General features: G+C 48.5%; 2 protein-coding genes and 1 pseudogene across 2 annotated transcripts; 2 read left to right on the top strand and 1 right to left on the bottom strand.

Annotated features, from left to right (window-relative positions):
* Nucleotides 1-10606: 10606 nt before the first annotated feature.
* Nucleotides 10607-11998, top strand: LOC112884295 (protein ALP1-like). The gene is made up of 2 exons (XM_025949673.1): nt 10607-10713; nt 10936-11998. Exons 1-2 carry the CDS (start codon nt 10607-10609, stop codon nt 11996-11998), a joined length of 1170 nt encoding a protein of 389 aa, XP_025805458.1.
* Nucleotides 11999-14543: 2545 nt separating this feature from the next.
* On the bottom strand, nt 14544-18947 carry LOC112885891 (glutathione S-transferase T3-like). The gene is made up of 3 exons (XM_025951585.1): nt 18597-18947; nt 15373-15912; nt 14544-15241 (listed from the first exon to the last, which is right to left on the bottom strand). Exons 2-3 carry the CDS (start codon nt 15811-15813, stop codon nt 14597-14599), a joined length of 1086 nt encoding a protein of 361 aa, XP_025807370.1. The 5' UTR covers nt 15814-15912; nt 18597-18947; the 3' UTR covers nt 14544-14596.
* On the top strand, nt 18605-19296 carry LOC112885892 (annotated as a pseudogene).
* Nucleotides 19297-19381: the final 85 nt, after the last annotated feature.

The following is a 19381-nucleotide window of genomic DNA, read 5'->3' as shown; positions in this document are numbered from 1 at the left end:
CGTCTTACGACGCATACCTCCGCTGGTACCTCACTCACACACGTCCGTACGTCACTCTTTTACGTATTGATGACGCGGAGCATCAGCACCCGCCGACCATCTCGGACACATATCCCTTGTACCGTGATCAGGCGCAGCGTGGCGCGGTACGTCTTTCGCAACTTCAATTATTAAATCTTTTTAAAAAAATCGATAACAATATTACTCTGCTTCCCATTAACTCATGCAGATCGATCTGATCCACTGCGCGGAGGTCGAAACTGCATCTCAGATCACGTTGTTTGACCGTGGAGTACGTGTACCGGAGGCACAGTACAAAGAGAACTTTCATCGGATTCATGACAACTTGACGCGAGCGTTACGTGCACTGACGTGTTACAGCAGAGACGACATGGGGGCCTCCAGCACATCTCATACGTCTGCCCACGTGTACACAGCTGGCCCATCGACCTCTGCAGCACCGCACACAGCGTCCAGCGGTACTGCCACCAGTTCGAGCTGTAAGTCCTTTATAATTGCTATTTTGATCAATTTTGATTTACACAACTAATTTCGTTTGTTTTTATAGTGATGCACTCGACAGCAATGGGGCCTCCTCCTGCAAGAATGGAGCCTCAGACGTTTGGCGCCTATGCTCCACGAACATCTCTCCCGCCGGGTTCGATGCCAGCTGCTCTGTATTCTCAGGGCTTTACTCAGCATGCGTGGTTGATGGGTGCTCCTGCACACGGTGGTCTGTTCGGTGTGCTGGACAGACCTGGCGGCTGCGTCAGTTTGTCATAGCTGGAGGGCGGCGGCGCCGGGCCAAGCATCATTGGCCCCTCCCAGACGTATGACGCTCCACCTCTACAGACCCAGAATGACGCGTTCATGCCGGTGCTTCCTCCACCTCGTCCTCACCGTGCTCCAGATGCACTCACGTACTTGGAGGGGCACATACGCCGATGGCCTAGGACTAGGGGGAGGAACAAGAGAGCGCGAGGACCGAGACAGGCGGAGTAGATACTCCTGATTCGGTGGACTCTGTATATTTAAACTATTTTTTGTATCATACTACTTTATTTTTAATGGCTTGATGTATCGTACTACCGTAATATTTGGATTCTACGTTGCAAAATGTTATCACTTAACCATCTTCATACGAGTTTTAGATACCGTAGTCTTCTTCGTAAAATTGAACTAAAATTTTATATATATACAAAAGAGTATGGCGAATAAATCTTGTGTGGCAGAACCGCCTGAATTATTCCGATTCAAGTGCGCAGACCATCGCTGTACGGGCGACATGATCTCAACGCACTTCAAACGAAACAACTCATTGGTCTGTCGGGTCATCGCTCGATTCAACCACGATTACACAGGATCGATGTAGGTTTACCTCGCACAAAGGCGAGTCCAGCATTACAACAGCTCGCAACTTTTACACCACAGGATAATTAAACATTATTACACAGAGATTTTGTTTTTACCCTAACTAATACAAATTTATACAAGTATTGTTTGAAACTTTAGGTTTTTCAGACAGTACTTAGAGTTAGCAGCGGAAAAACAATGCGACTACATACATCGCAGCGGTTGGACCATACTTAGCCCCAAGCATGGCGTTACATCGAAGGGTCATTGCCGGTCGGGGACGGATCCCATTCCACGGACCAGCCAAACAGAACAGAACAGGTCCAAGGAGAACTAGCCACTGAGTCCTCGAATGGCATACCTGATAATAGCATTACTAGCAAGGCTGAGCATACTAATACTCAACAAGGCTTACCCGATCTTTGGGTATACTTAGCCCATAACTAGACCATGATAGGTTGAACGGCTCTAGTTTTCTTTTGTTGAAAAGCAACAGAGTATGTCCTTACTTTCATATTTTAGCTTTCAGATTCTAGTTTCTTTAGCCATTCTAGATAAGCACCTGTACAAGTCAAGTAAGGTAGATGTTAAGCATTCATCAAATTATTCCATTACTGTTTCTGTTCTTACTCTATGTGGCAGAAGTATCAAGTAGTCTCAATCTTCGCGAGAAACGGACGATTCCTGAATCGAATTTCATAACCTTGCAAGGGATCCTAACTCACATGCTCGGAAACTTTCCTTTCCAGGCAACCATTCCCCTCATATATATTCTGGGGCGTGGATCAGGGCCACCACAAGCGACTACAGTGCAGGACGTACGTCTACAGCGTGACTGTATGACCGTACTCCTATCTGCTATGCAGAACGTACTCCCACACGTCGGTGCGTGTGTGTAACAAAACCATAATTCGAGTGGTGGGGTAAGTCCACTTGCCGGGCCAATCAGGTACTAGGCTTACCGCGTACCATATTTATGGTATGTGGCTAGTACTTTTAAACACTTGACCACCACTACCACACACTACGGCCTTATCAAATTGATCAAAACAGACGGTACCATTCCAAGTCATGGTACTGCATATAATTCCGTCTGTGATCCTTATAGTGATTGCAAAATAGTAAACAATCAATTCCTATATCGCGCGAGTGACCGGAAATCACTAGACTTCCGCCGGTCTTATTAGCAGAGCATCTACTCATCCAGGACTTGGAAACATTACATAGGTGTCACACCCGATTTATAAGAACATAAACTGAGCAATCATATATGCGCCAGGATCAAGTCACGCATATATAAAACAGAATCATCAAGATATCACAACGTGTATCTCGAAATAAAAGCGTATAAATCGTAAATGAATATCTTTATTACAACTGAATCAAGAATCAATTCAAGGAATGCAGAAGCGTAAAATAAATACATGAAGAATAGGGCGCCACAGGGACGTCGGCTGGGAGACAACGCCTAGAAATCGTCGAGTCCGCTGCTGTAGTCCTCCATGTTGCCTGGTACTGAACAGCAGTCGAAGATATCCCAAAGAGAGCAGAAGAGTAGAGAAGGCAAGTGTGAGTACACAACTTGTACTCAACAAGTATAACACGAATTATGAGGCTCTAAGGTTAGCTGACTCAACTGCATTAGTTTTTAATCTTGGCAAATTTTTATTAGAGCTATTTACTACAAGTGGAAGAATTACCATGACCCAAGTTGCATAATAATTAATCAAAATTAACCACGAGTCTACTGAGAACCAAGCCAAACCACCAAAGGTAAACCCCACTAATCCGACGGAGGATCTGGGCCGCTCATAACCGTGAGCACGGCTAGTATACCAATTTTACACTCTCGAGAGGTTGCACAACTTTACCCACAAGTCGTGAGCTACACTAGTTGTTCATCACACTTCCTTAGGTGAGATGACTAGCAAGCGCACTACGAGACCGTTACAAAGGATCATGTTAGTAAGGTATAACCGCTAAGGTTTCTGGATCAGCAACGATGGGGCCCACCTCACGGGGGTACAAGACACACAGCACAGACCAAGTCGGAGGAGCAGGGACCATTGAAGCTTACCACCCCTCTTGCCCTGCAGGTAAGTTACTCCCAAACCAAAATGACCTAATTAGTAAGTCAAGACCGTCCCATTCTAATCTTGTGGTTGCGCGGTTGTCCCAGGTTGTCGCTCTATGAACCGGTCCTTATGGAGAGTGGCCAACCAAGCACTAAGCACCGTGCTAGCCCCCTAAACCATGTTTCTAACAAAAACACCTTTTATTGAGACGTGAGCCGCTCAAGCACACAGCATAGAGGGCCACTCTCATAATTAAGTTGCATATACCATTAATCAAATTTAATTAAAAGGACCATAATGTGTGAGAGGGCAGCACCTAGCACAACTAACCAAAATGCAACCCAAGGTATTTATATAAAGGATAAAAGTGGCTAGGAAATCCTTATAGGCGTACAATATTAAAATGCAGTATGAAATTATATTTAAAAGTGATAGGATGCTCATGTTATACTTGCCTTCCTCAAAGTTCTCCTGCTGCTGCTCAAAAGGGCTCTGAAGAAGGTGGCTCCTGGTACTCCTCCGATGGCTCAACGTCTACTCACGATCGCAACGCCAAAACATGGTCCACACAGGCACATACATGCAAAAAATGGTAAAAGATAAGAAACAGTACAACAATACAGCAAAAAAATACAAAACTGATCTAAAACTATTCTACGCGTTACAACGATCGCGTGAGCACAAAAACCATCTAAAACGGAGCTAAGACGCGAAACCTAGGGCTAAAACAAGGTCAAGGGGCTTAACTGTAAGGAAACAGAAGCTTCTAGGGGCTTCTGCTGAAAAACCGAGGGCCTAAACCTAATTAAACTATAGGCTCAGGGTCTAACGCACGAAAACACAGGGGCGGGACTGCGGACCCAAAAACCAGAAAGCTCAGGGGCTCCGGCACTAAAAACAGGACCTAAAAGGAATTTCTTTTGAACGGCGCCGGACTGCGGGTTGATTTCGGGAAAACATAGGGGTTCTTTAACAAAAACGCCAGGCCAAACCGATACCTTCCAATCTGAGCCATCGGATCTAGATCTAATGGCTCGGACCTAATCTGATCTGGATCTAATCGTAGGCGTTCACTTCGGATCGGACGGTTCATGATGGATCGGCTGCGGGGCGGCGGCGTTGGTCGCCGGAGACCAATTCCCGCGGCGGCGCGCGGCTCGGCTCACCAGACTTCGCCCTAAACGTCGCTCCGGGGGTCAAATCGACCGAGCTTTGGGTCGGGCATGATCAGCGCGTCATGCGTGATCCACCCGGGGCTAAGGCGGGGCTCGGGGATGCTCTGGGCTGCACGCACGGCGGCGGAGGCGGTCCTGCACGGCGGCGCACGTCGGCGTGTGCTGTTCTGGCCTAGGGACAAGCTAAGATTTACAACATCTAGCGCCAAAAGGATCAAGGGGGATGTGCTGATGCTCACCGAGGGCTTGAATCGACCGGAGCGATAGCGCAGGGTGATCGGCGGCGAGGTCCGAACGGTGGGGACGGGTGGCGTTCGTGGGGAGGGTCGGTGCAGGCCTGCCCCAAGCTTCTGATCCCCTCGGATCGGCTCGTGGTGTTCCTGCGGAGGTGCTACGGGGGTTAAGACAATCGGGGAAACACCGGCGGCAAGGAATTGAGGCGGCAGAACTTCTCACCGGCGGCGGTCCTCGGTGCGATTCCGGCCGTCGCACGGGCCGGGGTCACGGGTGAAGGCCTCGGGAAGCTTCCTGGCGCCGAGGTTGAGTTGATGCGGGGCTTGGTAAGGACGGAGATGCAGCGGGGCGACTGGGCCACGGCGGGGCAGAGAGCTCGGTGTGGCGGAGCAAGGCGGTGACGGCGCTGGAGCTCAGTGGCGGCTGCAGGTCTTAGGGTTAGGGTTCCAGGGGTGGGGGAAACCCTTTTGTAGGGCGGCGGGGCAGCCTCGGCGTGAGGGCCCAGGAAGGGGGCTTGCCGGGGATCTCGACGGCCGGTGCGCGTTGGGGAGAAGGGAAGAAGAGGGAAGACGGGGGAGCTGACGGGTGGGGCCAAAGAGCCAGAAAGAGAGAGGAGGAGGCACGGCTCGGGCTGGCCGATGGAAAGCGGGGAGCGGCCGATGGAAGCGAGCTGGGCGGCCGATGCGGGGCGGGGGGCGGCCGATGGACCGAGCGAGGGGGATCGGGCCGCAGGGGAAAGGAGGTCGGGTGCAAGGGGGAGAAAGAGAAGTGGGCCGGGGACTGGCTGTTGGGCCGCGGGAAGAAGAGAGAGAAGGGCCGAGCGGGAGAAGAAGCAGGCCCACGAGGGAGGAGGGGGAGAAGGACAGGCCGAACTTCGGTTGGGCTGGCTTCTCTTCTCGTTTTCCTTTCCCTTTTCTATTTCTTTTTCAAACAACTCAATTCTATTTGATTTCAAATGAGATTTGAATTCAAACTTAACCATTCAAACAAACAAAAGAGATGCACCAGCATGAATGCACAAACATGTAGACCCTAAAATAAATTTTAATTACTTGTGGTATCAAATTAGTTTAAATGTAGGATAAATCAAGAAAAACCTTAGAAATTTTATTTAAGCCAAATTAAATTTATTAAAATTTAGGAAATTTACATTAGGGTGTTACAATAGGTTCCTAAGTTTCATGCAACTAGGGTTTCATAACAACTCCTAACACTCAATGCACAAGATAGATATATAGTAACATAAGCGTATAATTTAAAATACTGGGTTATGCACTGGGGCTTGCCTTCTTGGGTGGGGCTGGAGTCAGGGATGTCAATAACTTCCGAACTTTGGTTCGGGGCTTCAGTTAAGTCCTCGGCGACGTCCACCTGGTCTTTAGACAAACCCTACTCGGTTTCTGGGACCAGTTTATAGATTCCGTCGTCGAGTGTCGTTGACTCTACATGATATGCAGTAATTTGAATTAGGTGATTATTGATTTAAGAACTTTACTTCACGATAAAGTTGCAATCCAACAATTCACTGTCAAAGCATCGCAAGACAAGAATTTGAATTCCAAGAATTCAAATCTACTTCTTATAAATTAAACCTATGATAGCAAGTTTTATTTTTAGTTTGAAATTTATAGAGGTTCTAGCCTTGAATTTTGACAAGTGTGTTTACCTCTATCAGACGAGCTTTCCATAAATTTTTCATAAATTTTTGAAAACAGAAACTAAGTCATTTGAATTTAATTCAAATTTCAAGTTTAAATCAAAACCTAAGGCAAAACAGTGCTATAAAATTATTCAAATACTAATATGCCTTACTCAACATTAGATCAACATATGGTAAAAAGATCTAAGCAGGAAAGCATTAGCATCATGCTTGAATAAATTGATTTCATTTTAAACTTGATTTGCACAAAATTTAAATGAGTTCAAGTTATGGTGTAGTATTGAAGGTGAAATTTGCACACAAGTTCACTTACACCTTAAACAGGTTGCATACCAAAAATCACATGAAATAAAGCTAGCATGCAAAAGTTATACACAAGATACCCTTTTGCTAAACTTTAAAATAACTCTAAAAGAATTTAGTTTAAAACTAAACTCTAGTAACAAAAGTTGTAGATCTAGACTCCTAGAGTACAATAAAACTAGTTTGACAATTTTTGGATTTTTGTACAAATTCCTATAGATTTTCAAATTTGACAGCTTTGAATTGGGGAAGGATACTGATATTTCACAGAAAAGACCCTAGAAAGATTTAAGAGGTTGCAATTGGGTCCTTGGCCGGGTTTTATAGAGAAGCCGATCGACGACGATCAAATTCTGGCGAGGGGGCTCACCGGCGGCAAGGGAAAAGTGGGGAAAAGGTTCAGGAGCTCACGGCGATTACGGGGGTGGCCGGAATCGAGGAAGAAAGGGGCTGAGGCGGTGGGTCGACGGTGAACCGAGCCGGTGCAGTGGGGCTACGAGGACGGCGGCGGCGTTCCGACGGTTGAAGTGTGGGAAGGCGACGAAGAAGTGGCTAGGAAGCTTCTTCGGGTAGATGTAGTGGTGGTGGTGAGCTCGGTGAGGGCTGAGAGGTGGCGGAGCGTCGGAACGGCGGCGAGCAAAAGCGGCGGCGGTGGAAGAGCTCACCGGCGCCATTGTCCGGGCAGCGTGGGTGCGAGGGAATGGAATTGAGCTGGTCAGGAAGCTTCAGTGGGAGGTGGGGGTGCTGGCGGAGCACTGGGTTGAGCGTGTGGGGCGACAGAGGCATCTGACGATGGCGGGCAGGAGCAACGGCGGAGTGGTGGCGACGGTGGTCAAGTGGAGAAGAAGTCGAGGAGGTGAAATGCAGCCGCGCAAGCGTGTAATTGAAGTCGTGGAAGACTCCTGGATGTGCTGCGAGAACAAGGAGGCACTGGCGAGCTGGAGCAGCGGCTGGCAGTCCGGCGACGTGCGTGGCGGCCTCGGGTGCCGGCGGCGCGACGTGAAGGGGCGGGAAGAGGCCAGCGGGGGTTGCACGGGCGGCGGGCGGGCGAGCTGAGCGCCATGTGGTGCGGGAAGGGCGGCGCGGGGGCAGCTGGCGGCTCGGGGAAGCGGCCGGCGGGCGGCGGGTGAGCACAGACGCGAAACAGAGGAGGAGGGGCTGGAGTTAGATGATGTGGACCTAGTTGGAATTTTTTAAAAGTGCAAGGACTCCACTGTAAAGTAAAATTATCTTTCAAACCATAGTTCAAATGCAAATATGCCCAAAAGCAAAAGTATAGAGTTTAAAGAGATCTACAACTTTGCTTTAAGGGTCAGCTTCAAAAGAGTTAGGTTTTTGAAATTATTTTGAAATCCGATAAACTATCAATTTTCGCATAAAACCTATTTAAAAATCACATTCCAATTGAAACCTTATGGTAGTTCCACTTCTTACAGTGGTTTAAAAGTAAATTCTTGCCTTTGCAAAACTATCCTTCATATATTTTGAAATTACCCTACCCTCAAACACATTTAGCAAAAGAACCCTAATTTTTCCATAATTACAAAAACACCCTTTAGCCTGTATTTAGGTTTGAAAAGCTTTTATCAAAGCAACACACACTTCATTCTAACAAGCACAACATATACTAAAATTTAATATGCCCATCTCCTAAGTACCTGAATGTCACATTTTGTATTTCAAAAAGTATGAATTTTAAATAGTTTGTAAAAACATAAATTCGAACAAAAAATAAGAAAGAAATAAATCCGCATTGTAGGGCACCTCCCGCCCGTTGGGCGGGCGGGATGCCTTTGCCGCCGCGGGAGGGGCCTCTTCACGAATAAGAAAAATTTCTTATTCGCGAAGAGGCCCTCGGAAGGGGACTGAAAAAAAGATTGGGCACCTCCCGCCCGTTGGATGGGCGGGAGGTGTCCAGCCGCACGCCTCCCGTCCGTTGATCAGGCAGGAGGTACCCATTTTTGAAAATTTTTCAAATCAGCACCCTTTTTCAAATTTAATTTTTTTAACCCCTTTTTTAAAAAGAATTCTTGTCCTCTCCTAGTTCGCCAGCGCCGAGCCGTCCCGGTGGAGTCGGTCGCAGGAATTCTGGCCCGTGCGCGCGCGCGGGTTCAGCCCAGTGCATCACAAGTCACGGCCCACGCCGATCACTGGGCTGCTTTCAAGCCCACGCGACGCACCCGCTCGCCTTGCTCCGCTCGGATTCCGCCGCTCGTTTCCGATCCGACGGCTCTCGTAACCCAATGGCAATGGTCAGGGGCCAAGCCACCGTCCGCCCCCTCGCCGCGGTCACCGCCGCTCCCGCCGCCGTGCGCCGGCCATTGGAGCGCGGCGCATGTCAGAGGACGCAGTTGCTTCGCCGCGCGTAGTTTCGTGTGGGAGACGCGGCTGGAACGGCATCGCCTCGCCGCCCTCGCACGGACGGCGGTCCGCAGACACACCGCGCCGGGCGTCAGCCAGCCTGCGCCACGGCGGTGAAGCGCTCCGGACAACGAAGCAGGAGCCTCTGTTCCTCGGACGCGTCTCCTGCTCCGGCAGGTGGGCGTTCAGCGCGTAGCACGAACTGACCGACCGCGCTGAGTCGCCGCTGATCGAGGATGCAGCAAGACCGACTTCCAGGAAGTGAACAGAGACCGGCGTCGAGCAAGTTACAGACAGAGAGCCAGCTTCCCAAAAAAACAAGATTGGGGCAAGCGACCTCTGATGCTCAGTGCTATTCTCGCAGAGCCTAAATATAGTAGTAACAGTACAAGGGGTAAGCACTAAGCAGCGACATGGTTAAACCTTAGAGGGGACAGGGGAAAACAATTAATGGGTTTCATTTATGTAAAATCATATCTAGTACACACTATTTTCAAGATAGTTTGTCTCTTACATGTATTGCCTACAAAACAATGTATTGTATGAGCCATTTCATCAATCAACTCAACGCCTTATTGCTGATGTGGAAATTATGGAAAAATATATAAGCCATCCTATACATACATACATGCATTGTGAATAATCTTAATGCCACAGATATACATTTGCGAATTATTATTTTTAAACGAACAGGCAGGAGATCTGAGCAAGCTCGGACTGAGCAAACAATAAAAAAAATAATACCGGCCGATTAGATTGGGATATCAACATCTGCCTACCACGCCAAGCACAGATCCAACACGTGCTGGTCTCCCTTCATTGTACGGTGAGCAAGTGGTCAACACCTTGTGCCACCTGTTGTGGCTTTTTTTTCCTTTTGCAATTATTTAGTCTCTATTAAAATGTGTGCACAATAAATGATGACCAGTAGTACATTGCATCATTAATTCGAGTGACATAAAGTCAAACCAGTCTTTCTGTATAGGGCTATCTCCGGCGATATCCTCCAAATCCCATCCCCTTTCTTTTTCCTCCATATCAACTTCATTCTCTATACCAAACTTAACTCCAACGACATCCTCTATTTCCATCTTTTATACCCCACAATCTTACTTTTCTATCATTTCTTCCAACCTCCGTTTCCCCCGAGCGCAATGCCCCGCAGCGCCGCCCCGCCCGCGCCGCCCCGCAGCGCCGCCCCTCCCGCGCCGCCCCGCACGCCGCCCCTCCCGCGCCGCAGCGCAGCCCCGCCGCCCGCGCCGCCCCGCCGCCCCTCCCGCGCCCTGCCGCCCCGTGCGCGGGAGCCGCCTCGAGCGCCCAGCCAGCCACCTCCCTCGTCGTGCGCTGTTCGGGCGCCCATTGCTGCCGGCGCCCCTCCTCCCGCGCTGCTACAGCCGCCCATCGTCCCGCGTTTGTCGGCCTGGTGCCGCCCCTCCTCCCGCACTATGGACTTCGAGGACTGGTTACAGCAAACCGAGATGGAGCAAGATGAACATCAGCGACAAATGGAGATGGAGCTAGATGATCTGGAGGACTTCACCCTCCTGACGATGTCCATGGGGGGTCCCTAGGTGCCTCGCGAAAGGGTGCCTCGCCAAATCGTGCCTCGTGATCACCATGAAGGATATCGTCGGATATGGGCAGACTACTTCGCTCCCCAGCCGGTGTATGGCGACCGGCTGTTTCGACAACGGTGCGTCGCATGCATGTGTAGCATAATGTGTCTGCGGTTTCATGGCGAGTGAACTAATACTTCCTGTCTTTGACTCCGCAGCTTCCGTATGCGACGGCATGTGTTCCTTCGGCTTGTCGACGCGGTGCAGAGGGTGGATCCTTATTTCATCCAGCGTCCGGACTGCATAGGCCTTATGGGAATATCTGCCTTGCAGAAGTGCGTGGCCGCCATTCGCATCCTGGCTTACGGATTACCAGCCAATGCGGTCGACGAGTATGTGCGTATCGGTCCCTCGACAGCTCAAGAGGCCTTGAAGCATTTCTGTCGAGCAGTCATCGATGCATTTGGTGGATACTATCTGCGAGCGCCAACTGAAGAGGATGTCCACCGCCTCGTCGAGGAAGGTGAACAACAGGGATTCCCGGGAATGCTTGGCAGCATAGACTGCATGCATTGGACGTGGCGTAATTGCCCATCATCGTGGAAGGGCATGTTCACCGGCCGTGGGAAGTCACCTTCTATGATTCTAGAGGCTGTTGCGTCCAGGAACCTATGGATTTGGCATGCTTACTTTGGAATGCCAGGTAGCTGCAACGACATCAACGTTCTTCATAGATCGAGTCTCTTTGACCGCTTCATGCAGGGGACCTCGACGCCAGTGAACTTCACAGTCAATGGGCATTCATACAACTTGGGATATTACCTTGCAGATGGAATCTACCCAGACTGGCCCGCATTTGTTAAGACGGTCCGTCAGCCGATGGAGATGAAGACTCGCCTCTTCGCCGCAAAACAAGAGGGTGCTCGGAAGGATATTGAGAGAGCATTTGGTGTGCTTCAGGCCCGGTGGGCAGTGATTCGTGGGCCGGCCTATCCATGGTACAGGGACGATGTGCGGGATATGATGACCGCATGCATAATTATGCATAACATGATCATCGAGGACGAGGGTGACAGGGCAACGAACACCATCTTTGAAAATCCCAGGCAGCATGTCGACCTATCAACGGGGAACTTGGGGGACCGACATGCTTTTGTTCGAGCACATCACCGGCTACGAGATCGTGATGTCCATTTTCGCCTGCAGTCGGACCTAATTGTGCATAATTGGAACCTACATGGGTCGAGAGTTACCAGTGCGACGGATGTGCCACATGTGTGACCCCATGCACGGCACACCCAATTACATGAGCTAAGAAGGTATGCAGTTGCTTTTCCATCTTTTGTTGGGGCTATGATCGTAATGTGCTAGTATAGAAGTATGGTCTAGCTAGTAATAATTGGTAGTGACATCATGTATCTTGAGAGTTAATTAAGACATAATTTCAATCTGAACAGTTGACTGAGAAAGGGCAACCAAATGAAACAGCATTAGTAAGCAAACGAACAGTCAATTCAACTTATGCATGTAAAGTGATAATGGGCATGGATCTGTTTATAGAAAACAGCCACAAACCATTGTTTAAAGGATGTGCAATGCTCAAACTTCTCATGGCCATATCATAGCTATTCAGATAATTGGATCTGGATCATGCACATATTAGTTGAAATATATTTCAAACAAAAATACTGGTGACACATACTTTTTGTAAAAGTTTGAGAAACATGTTATGCATTAGTTCTGAATCGTTCTTTTGAAAGAAAGTAATTGTCCAGAAAATGTTACATTTTATCCTTGACATTATAGGTTCTGGTTGACCACGCCGACTTCCTCAAGGAACTCCAGTGAAGCCCAGACACCCAGGTGCCATGCTAGATGTAGTAATGCTTGTCCGTGATGTAATAAATGGTGGTTGGTGCTTGGGTTTGTTCCTGCCATGATGAACTGAAAATAAAATGCTGCAGAGTTGTGCTTTTGCTAGTGAGGATTGGGGTTGGCTATGTGGTTCTGCCTGTTACTAGTATGCAATTGCTACCTGTAGCAATCTGTCTATTACACTGGATCAGTTTGCATGGTTGAATGGTGTTGGTTCACTGATATGTGCTGTTGCCTGCTGCTGTTTTGTCGTGAATTTGCTTCTGTAGGTACCAGGATATGCTGTTGCTGATCTTGCACTTATTCGTAGTTAATAATACATCATGTCCTAACTGAATCTTCATTGGCAATTTATGCAACTTTGCATGAGCCATCTGATCATGTTAATATTTCAGTGTCACTCTGATCGTGTTAATTTTTCGATGTTGCCTGATTTCCTTGTGAATACCCATTTTATTGGAGGTGGTGAACCTATCTACATTACCAGCTTATCGATACTGAACAAGGTGATTTCAAAGCTCTGAATGGCAATTCATGAATTGGTTATTTGGCTACTCTTCTTATTGAAACCCAAGGGTGTAGGTGTTTCATGCACCCATTCAGATACCATGAGCAGGCTCAACACTGTAATTTAGTAGCTATGGGATTGCAAATGGTCTCTCTTTTCTGTTGCGTCTTACATTCACGCATGCATACAAAACAGATCTCTTTGCTGGATCTCAGTTTTCCTTTTTGCCTCAAAACATTGCTCTTAACCACCATCTGATCCCCAGACACATTGTCTCGATGCATTGTGGTAAATTTTATCCTTTCAAGATTATTCCCTGATGACACTCCCTATATGTGTCGTGCAATCCTTGTACCGACACATTTTACCTTGTATTTGTTCCCTGCATATGTTCCCCACTGATGGATGATGAATCATGTGCTCATTCACTGTAGCTCTGGTTGAACATGTTATTCAGTTTGGGATTTCTGGAAATTGCCTGACTAGTCCCTTTGGTTCTAGAAGACGGTGTGGCTATTCAATACCACTTTTTTCAACCGAACAATATGCGACGTCTTCAGATGACATCAACTGTGTCATTTGGCTGCTGTTCTGTTGAACGCTGCCCAAACAAGTTTCACTGATTTATGGCGATGCAGAATAAACTGAATCGATGAATCAGTTGATGAATTTGTTACCTAGGCCACAGTAAACACAGGGTCAGGGTGTTGTACGCAAATATTTGTGGGGAAAAAGAGCCTGTTCAAGGTTCACTTGCACTAGACCAACAGCAACAGTTTTCTGTTGCCAGACGTTCCAAAAATGCATACAGGAGAAACAAAACTAAGCTCCAGTGAGAAGTGAAAACCTATAGAGCTTCCGGTGATGTATCCTTTCTGTGATTCTCATTGTTATCTTATCTGTTAACTTCCTCTCAATATGTTACCCTTGATTAATAGCCACAAACCATGTGACAAAAAATGACATGTCCCAACTAGCACTGAATGTGTATTCCTGAAGACCATTTTTCTACTATGGTTTATGGTTTTTGCCAATTCTTGAAGAACGGGTGCATGAACAAGCATTGACACTCCTGTCTCTGTCTATCTGAACAAGCATGAACAATCAGAGAAACACTGTTGCTTGCTGGGACTTACAGGAGCTTCTCAACCTTCCACAAAAATAGAGTGCCAGCAGCAACAACCATCGCTTTGCTGATGAAGAGAGCACTCTTTTTCATCAAACTAAATGGAGTACAACACACAGTTCATTTAAACAATAATTCTCGCAGTTCATAGAACACTCAGCACTAAAAGTTCTCAAACATGTAACAATATCTCTCGCAGTTCATACAACACTCAGCACTAAAAGTTCTCAAACATGAAACGATAGTTCTAAGATCAGGAATACACGCAAAGTTCCGCAATCGTACACAAAGTTCTCAAATAATACAGACAACGCAGAGTTGGTAAGGCCGATACCAGTCAGGGAGGAGGCAACGAGTACTTTGCAAGGATCTACTCCTGCTGTTGCTTGTAGAACAGTCGTAGCGCTGGCGAGCACCTGTCGAGATCTATACTAAGAATACGTTCCTCTTCCGCGCGTTCTTCCTTGGCGGCCCGAGACCGCTCCATCTCCATCCGACTCTCCCTGTCATTCATCTCCATCTCCAGCCGCCTCTCCTCAAGCGCCAGACGACGTTCCTCCAGCTCCCTTTCCGTAGACATCTTCTTCTCCTGCAGCTCCCTGTCCGTAGTGATCTTCTTCTCCTGCAGCACAGCCATCGTGGTGTGGTGGCTGGCCATCTCAGCATGACTCTCCTTTATTAATGACAGCTTGTTGCCCCACATATCATTCATTTGTGAAATGTATTCCGACGAGGACGACGATGTGGCGGCCTTTTTCCTCGTTGCTTTAGTGGCATCCCTCCCAATCGGCCTCTTGCTCCCGCTGGAGGCCGGGGCATCAGACTCGGCTGGACCGCCCACTCCGTTGGCACCACCAGCTGCTGCATCGGAGGAGTCGTCGTCGAGCACAAGTACCTTGGAGTGAGCCCCAATGCACGCCTCCCACTTTGGCTCATCCTTCAATGACTTCCAGGAGTGCATCTGGGTGAAAGGCTTCTGCAATGCCGCAGCATACCGAGCCATTGCCTCCGTCGTCTGCAGATGCTCAGAATAGACAAAAATGAGGTGTATCAATTGTATAAATTGGATATCTGTATATAAGTAAAATCCAGGTCCATGTTGTCCATGAATGCAACAGTACAGAAGTTGAGAAGCATGTCAAGTACCTTGTCCGCGTTCGACATGCCGCTGGGATTCAAACGCAGAACGCTACTGTAAAACTCGGAAAACTTGGTGCAGCACTCTTTGATGTAGTCCCAACGAGTCGTGAGCGACTTCTGAGATCTCTCCGGGTAAACCCCTCGAGATGAGTTGTAGCCTTTCATGATCCGTAACCAAAACCCTTCTTTCCGCTGCCCGGTATTGACAACCGGGTCAGTACTTATGTTTAGCCACCACTTTGTCAGGTTTACGCCTTCTTCGGGATTGAAATTGGGAAGCTTGACCTTCGGACCACTTTTCCTAGCATCGGGGTCGCCCCCTCGGACCCTTGGACCTTCACTGACCTGCTGCATTGGGGGTCCTGCTGGAGCCGGCATGGTTGGTGGAGCAGGGTAAAAATAAGGAGGTACTGGTGGCGGCATTCCGTATGGATGGAAGGATCCCATCCAATGCTGCCGGCAGCATTGGCAGCAGCTTCAACCTCCTCTCTCTCGTCATTGTTGCTGCATCCTTGCATGGCATAATTTGTCACGCGGTCCATGACCCTACAAATCACAAAGCACAAAAAGTTGTGTGACTTACAATACAAAAGAGATATATATGAAATGTTCAGTTGAAATTGCCTATTTAAATACATTGTTCTGCTTATTCATTACAATATAATTGTATGACCCATAGCCATATTATTACATACTGAATTCTTGTTTTGCAAAAATTCACACCGCATACAACTGCTTACTCTTGTCCTCGTATTATTACCTAACAAAGGATCATATTATTGTCTAATGCAGTACCAAAAGATCCAAGAGAAGTGCTATGCTGCTAAAGGATGGCTATGACTTCAGGACTGATGACAAGGAAACAGAGACGATGGTCCAAGTAACTAGTCAAGAAGAATGTTGTTACTGTATGCACTCAGAATCTATTCTTTATATTCTCAAAAAAGAAGTAGAAAATAAAACACAAGGGTATGATGCGAAGCGTGAAGGGTAGCACATTTGAGATGATGCACTCTGAAATTAATGAAATAAAGAAGAGGGGGAAAAATATGCAAAGAAAAGGCAACAGGACAGCGGCTACGGCAATATCCAACACTGTCAGACTCTAATCTGCCTGTTGCTACAGGTGCATCAACTATCCATAATGCAGTATTATTGCTTATCTAAAAAAGTACCTATTGCGAACCATATTATTGTCTATCTAGAACAATATTATTGCATGATCCCTACCTATATTATTGCCTAAATCAGGTCCATGTTATTTGCCTGATGGCATGATCCTTTAAGCTGAATACATAAAAAAGACAGCAAAACTAAAAGATACAATAAGCTGAACACAAGTATTGTTAAAAGAGTGCCAAGATACAACTGCAAAATTGCTAATGCATAATAAATAATCAGCTTAACCATTACGTAAAAATGCTAGTAGATAATAGAAAAATTGCTTAACTGAAAGGGAAAGGAATGCTTGATAACTCAATCATCAGAAAACAATCAGGTAACCCCACAGTGTAAAACTTACTGCTCATCCTATTCAAAATAAATACTACTCCAACAAGCAAACGATCAGAAAACCTATGAGATAAATTGCTACTTGAACAACAAACAATCAGGTAACTTGCAGTCTAAAAATTCAACGCATTTTCGATTAGATGATGTGTGTATAACTGAAATTACAGCCATCACAAAGATCATGGCAGGAAGGATGTTGCTCAACCTTGGGTCAAATGCACAAAAGAACCTGCACATGATCACTCAGCAATGTCAGGAATGTCAAAACCAACAACAAATCGCTCATGCTTCAGAACCAAGATGTGCACATGCTTCAGCTAGCACCTCTCAAATGTTATACCAAACATCCCATGTCTACAGTTTGTGGACTGTAAGTTTAAGATCAATATCAGAAATTCCATAATAAAAAATAGTTCAGAACCAAGCCGTTCATCAAATATAGCTGTCACACAATCTCAACTACCAATATTTTCCCCAATAATGTCAGTTGAACTATTGCTAAAAAAATGACCAAAATGTATGTGGCAACTGGATCACTTGCATCACTGGTTTTGTATGAGCCCGCTCTAGCACAAAAACAACAAGCGCAAATTGATCATTAGAACCAACATTCCAATCATCCAACATGAAACAAATGGTAAAATAAAAACTGGTGAGGCTCTCCATGCCTAACCCCTAGCCCCAAATCCCCGAGCTGTAAGGGAGGTGCAAGAGGCAACCGTATTTCAGTATGAATCTTCTAGCAAATGCAGAACATGCTAGCACAAAGAGAAAGCTAACTTAAATTCCCATTACCATCAACACTATTACCATAGCAGCTACTTTAATCTACAAACCAAATTTGCCAATTCCAGCTTCACTAGCAAATCTTCTGTTCTATCACTAGAAACAACCCGCCATTGAATATCAGTTGTGCACAGCATAGATTATCCTTCTCCCATGGCCTAACCTCACCATCCAAGTTCAGAAAAGTACGAGAGGTATACCTTCCCCTCCGGCGCCGCTTCGAGGAAGACGGGATGTCGGGGGATCTGGAGATGAACCGCGGTCGAGGGCGTGCCGACCGTGGCCTCTTTCGTCTCCCTTCGCCGCTGCCCCCTCCCTTTGCAGATGACGGCCGAGAGTCACTCTCGCCTTCCCCTCGGCCGGCCCCGAAGGAGGAACTGCCGCAGTCCTCCAGATCCGCCGCGCGCCGGGACCCTGCTCGGCTGCTTCCTCCTGCGCCCGCGCGGAAGGGGATGGAGGACGCCGGCCGGGACTTCCTTCTCCCCGTGCGTAGGCCCCAGCCGCCCCCCGGCGGCCCTCGAGCGCAACGCCGCTGCCGACCGAGACGCGTCCGCCGCTCCTGCGCCTCCCACCGATCTGGCCCCGCCGCCCCTCTTCCAGATCTACTCGCCCGCGGCCCGCCGCACCCGCCAGGCCCTCCCCCACCGGCGACCCAACGGCGGCCGTCGCTTTCCCCTCCCCGGCAGTTTCCTCCCGCGGCCACGCGGAAGGGGTTGGTGGAGATGCGCTGGAGGGCGAGAGCGATGGAGGACGCCGGTCCTGCCTCCCTCTGTGCGGGACGCAGACCGCTTCCTCCATTTTACCGCACGCGTTGGAGAATATTGCCGGAGCGTTACGTTGCTACAGTAGCCTCGCCGCACCCTTTACAGCATATCGCTGGAGACAGCCTAAAATCCTTGCGCCACTCATCCTCATCTGACGACACAACATACCTTGCCAAGTAGAAAAGGAATCCGCCACGAAAATGGCCATGGCAGACGCCTCCTGCTTGAGCAGTGCGAGTGCCATCTTGCTCTACGCCGCTCTCTTCTTTGCCGGCGCTCACGCCGAGGCCGAGCCGACCGAGGTGGTAACCTCCGAATCCGAAGTCCCAAGCACACTCCCCCTCTGCAAGACGGTCGGCAGTGGCAGCACGGTCTTCGACGTCCAGTTCTGTCTGGAGGCGCTCGGCTCCGATTGGCCGGAGCGCCAACGCCGGCACGAACTACGGCACCTACTCCGTCATCGCCGCCGACCTCCTCACGGCCAACGCCACCAGCACGGCGACCAAGATCGACGGCCTGCTCCGGGAGCGCGGCGGCAAAGACGAGGAGGCCACGACGACGCGCTGCCTCCGGTCGTGCCGAGCGCTGTACGGAGGCGTGGTGCGAAGGCAGCCCGGCTGCGCGGCCGCCGTCAGGGGCAGGAGGGGCGGCGAGGCCACGAGTTGCCTGGAGACAGCTGCGAGCGCGGCGGAGGAGTGTGAGGAGGGGTTCGGGAAGAGCAAGGTAGCGTCGCCGATGACGATGGAGAACGACGACGCCTTCAAACTTGCCAAGCTCGCCGTCGCGCTGCTCAGCTGGGCTCGTTAGTTACTGAAGCAGCTTCTTGATGTGTCTACTGTCTAGTAGGGCGAACATGCTTCATTTTCTTTTCTGAAGAATGCGAACAAGGATGTGGCTCTCGTTTCAAATAAATAAAATGATGAGTAAAACATGCAAGCAAAGAAAACACATGG

Source organism: Panicum hallii, chromosome 3, assembly GCF_002211085.1.
Source record: "Panicum hallii strain FIL2 chromosome 3, PHallii_v3.1, whole genome shotgun sequence".
NCBI classification, from domain to species: Eukaryota; Viridiplantae; Streptophyta; class Magnoliopsida; order Poales; family Poaceae; genus Panicum; species Panicum hallii.
This window is presented reverse-complemented; position numbering and strand designations above follow the sequence as displayed.

Bases quoted from the DNA above. Each gene is read 5' to 3' on its own strand.
- LOC112884295 (XM_025949673.1), top strand. From the start codon at position 10,607: ATGGACTTCGAGGACTGGTTACAGCAAACCGAGATGGAGCAAGATGAA. The intron at 10,714-10,935 runs GTCCATGGGGGG...TTGACTCCGCAG, and splicing joins GACTTCACCCTCCTGACGAT to CTTCCGTATGCGACGGCATG.
- LOC112885891 (XM_025951585.1), bottom strand. From the start codon at position 15,813: ATGGGATCCTTCCATCCATACGGAATGCCGCCACCAGTACCTCCTTAT. The intron at 15,242-15,372 runs GTACTTGACATG...GAGCATCTGCAG, and splicing joins GCATGTCGAACGCGGACAAG to ACGACGGAGGCAATGGCTCG.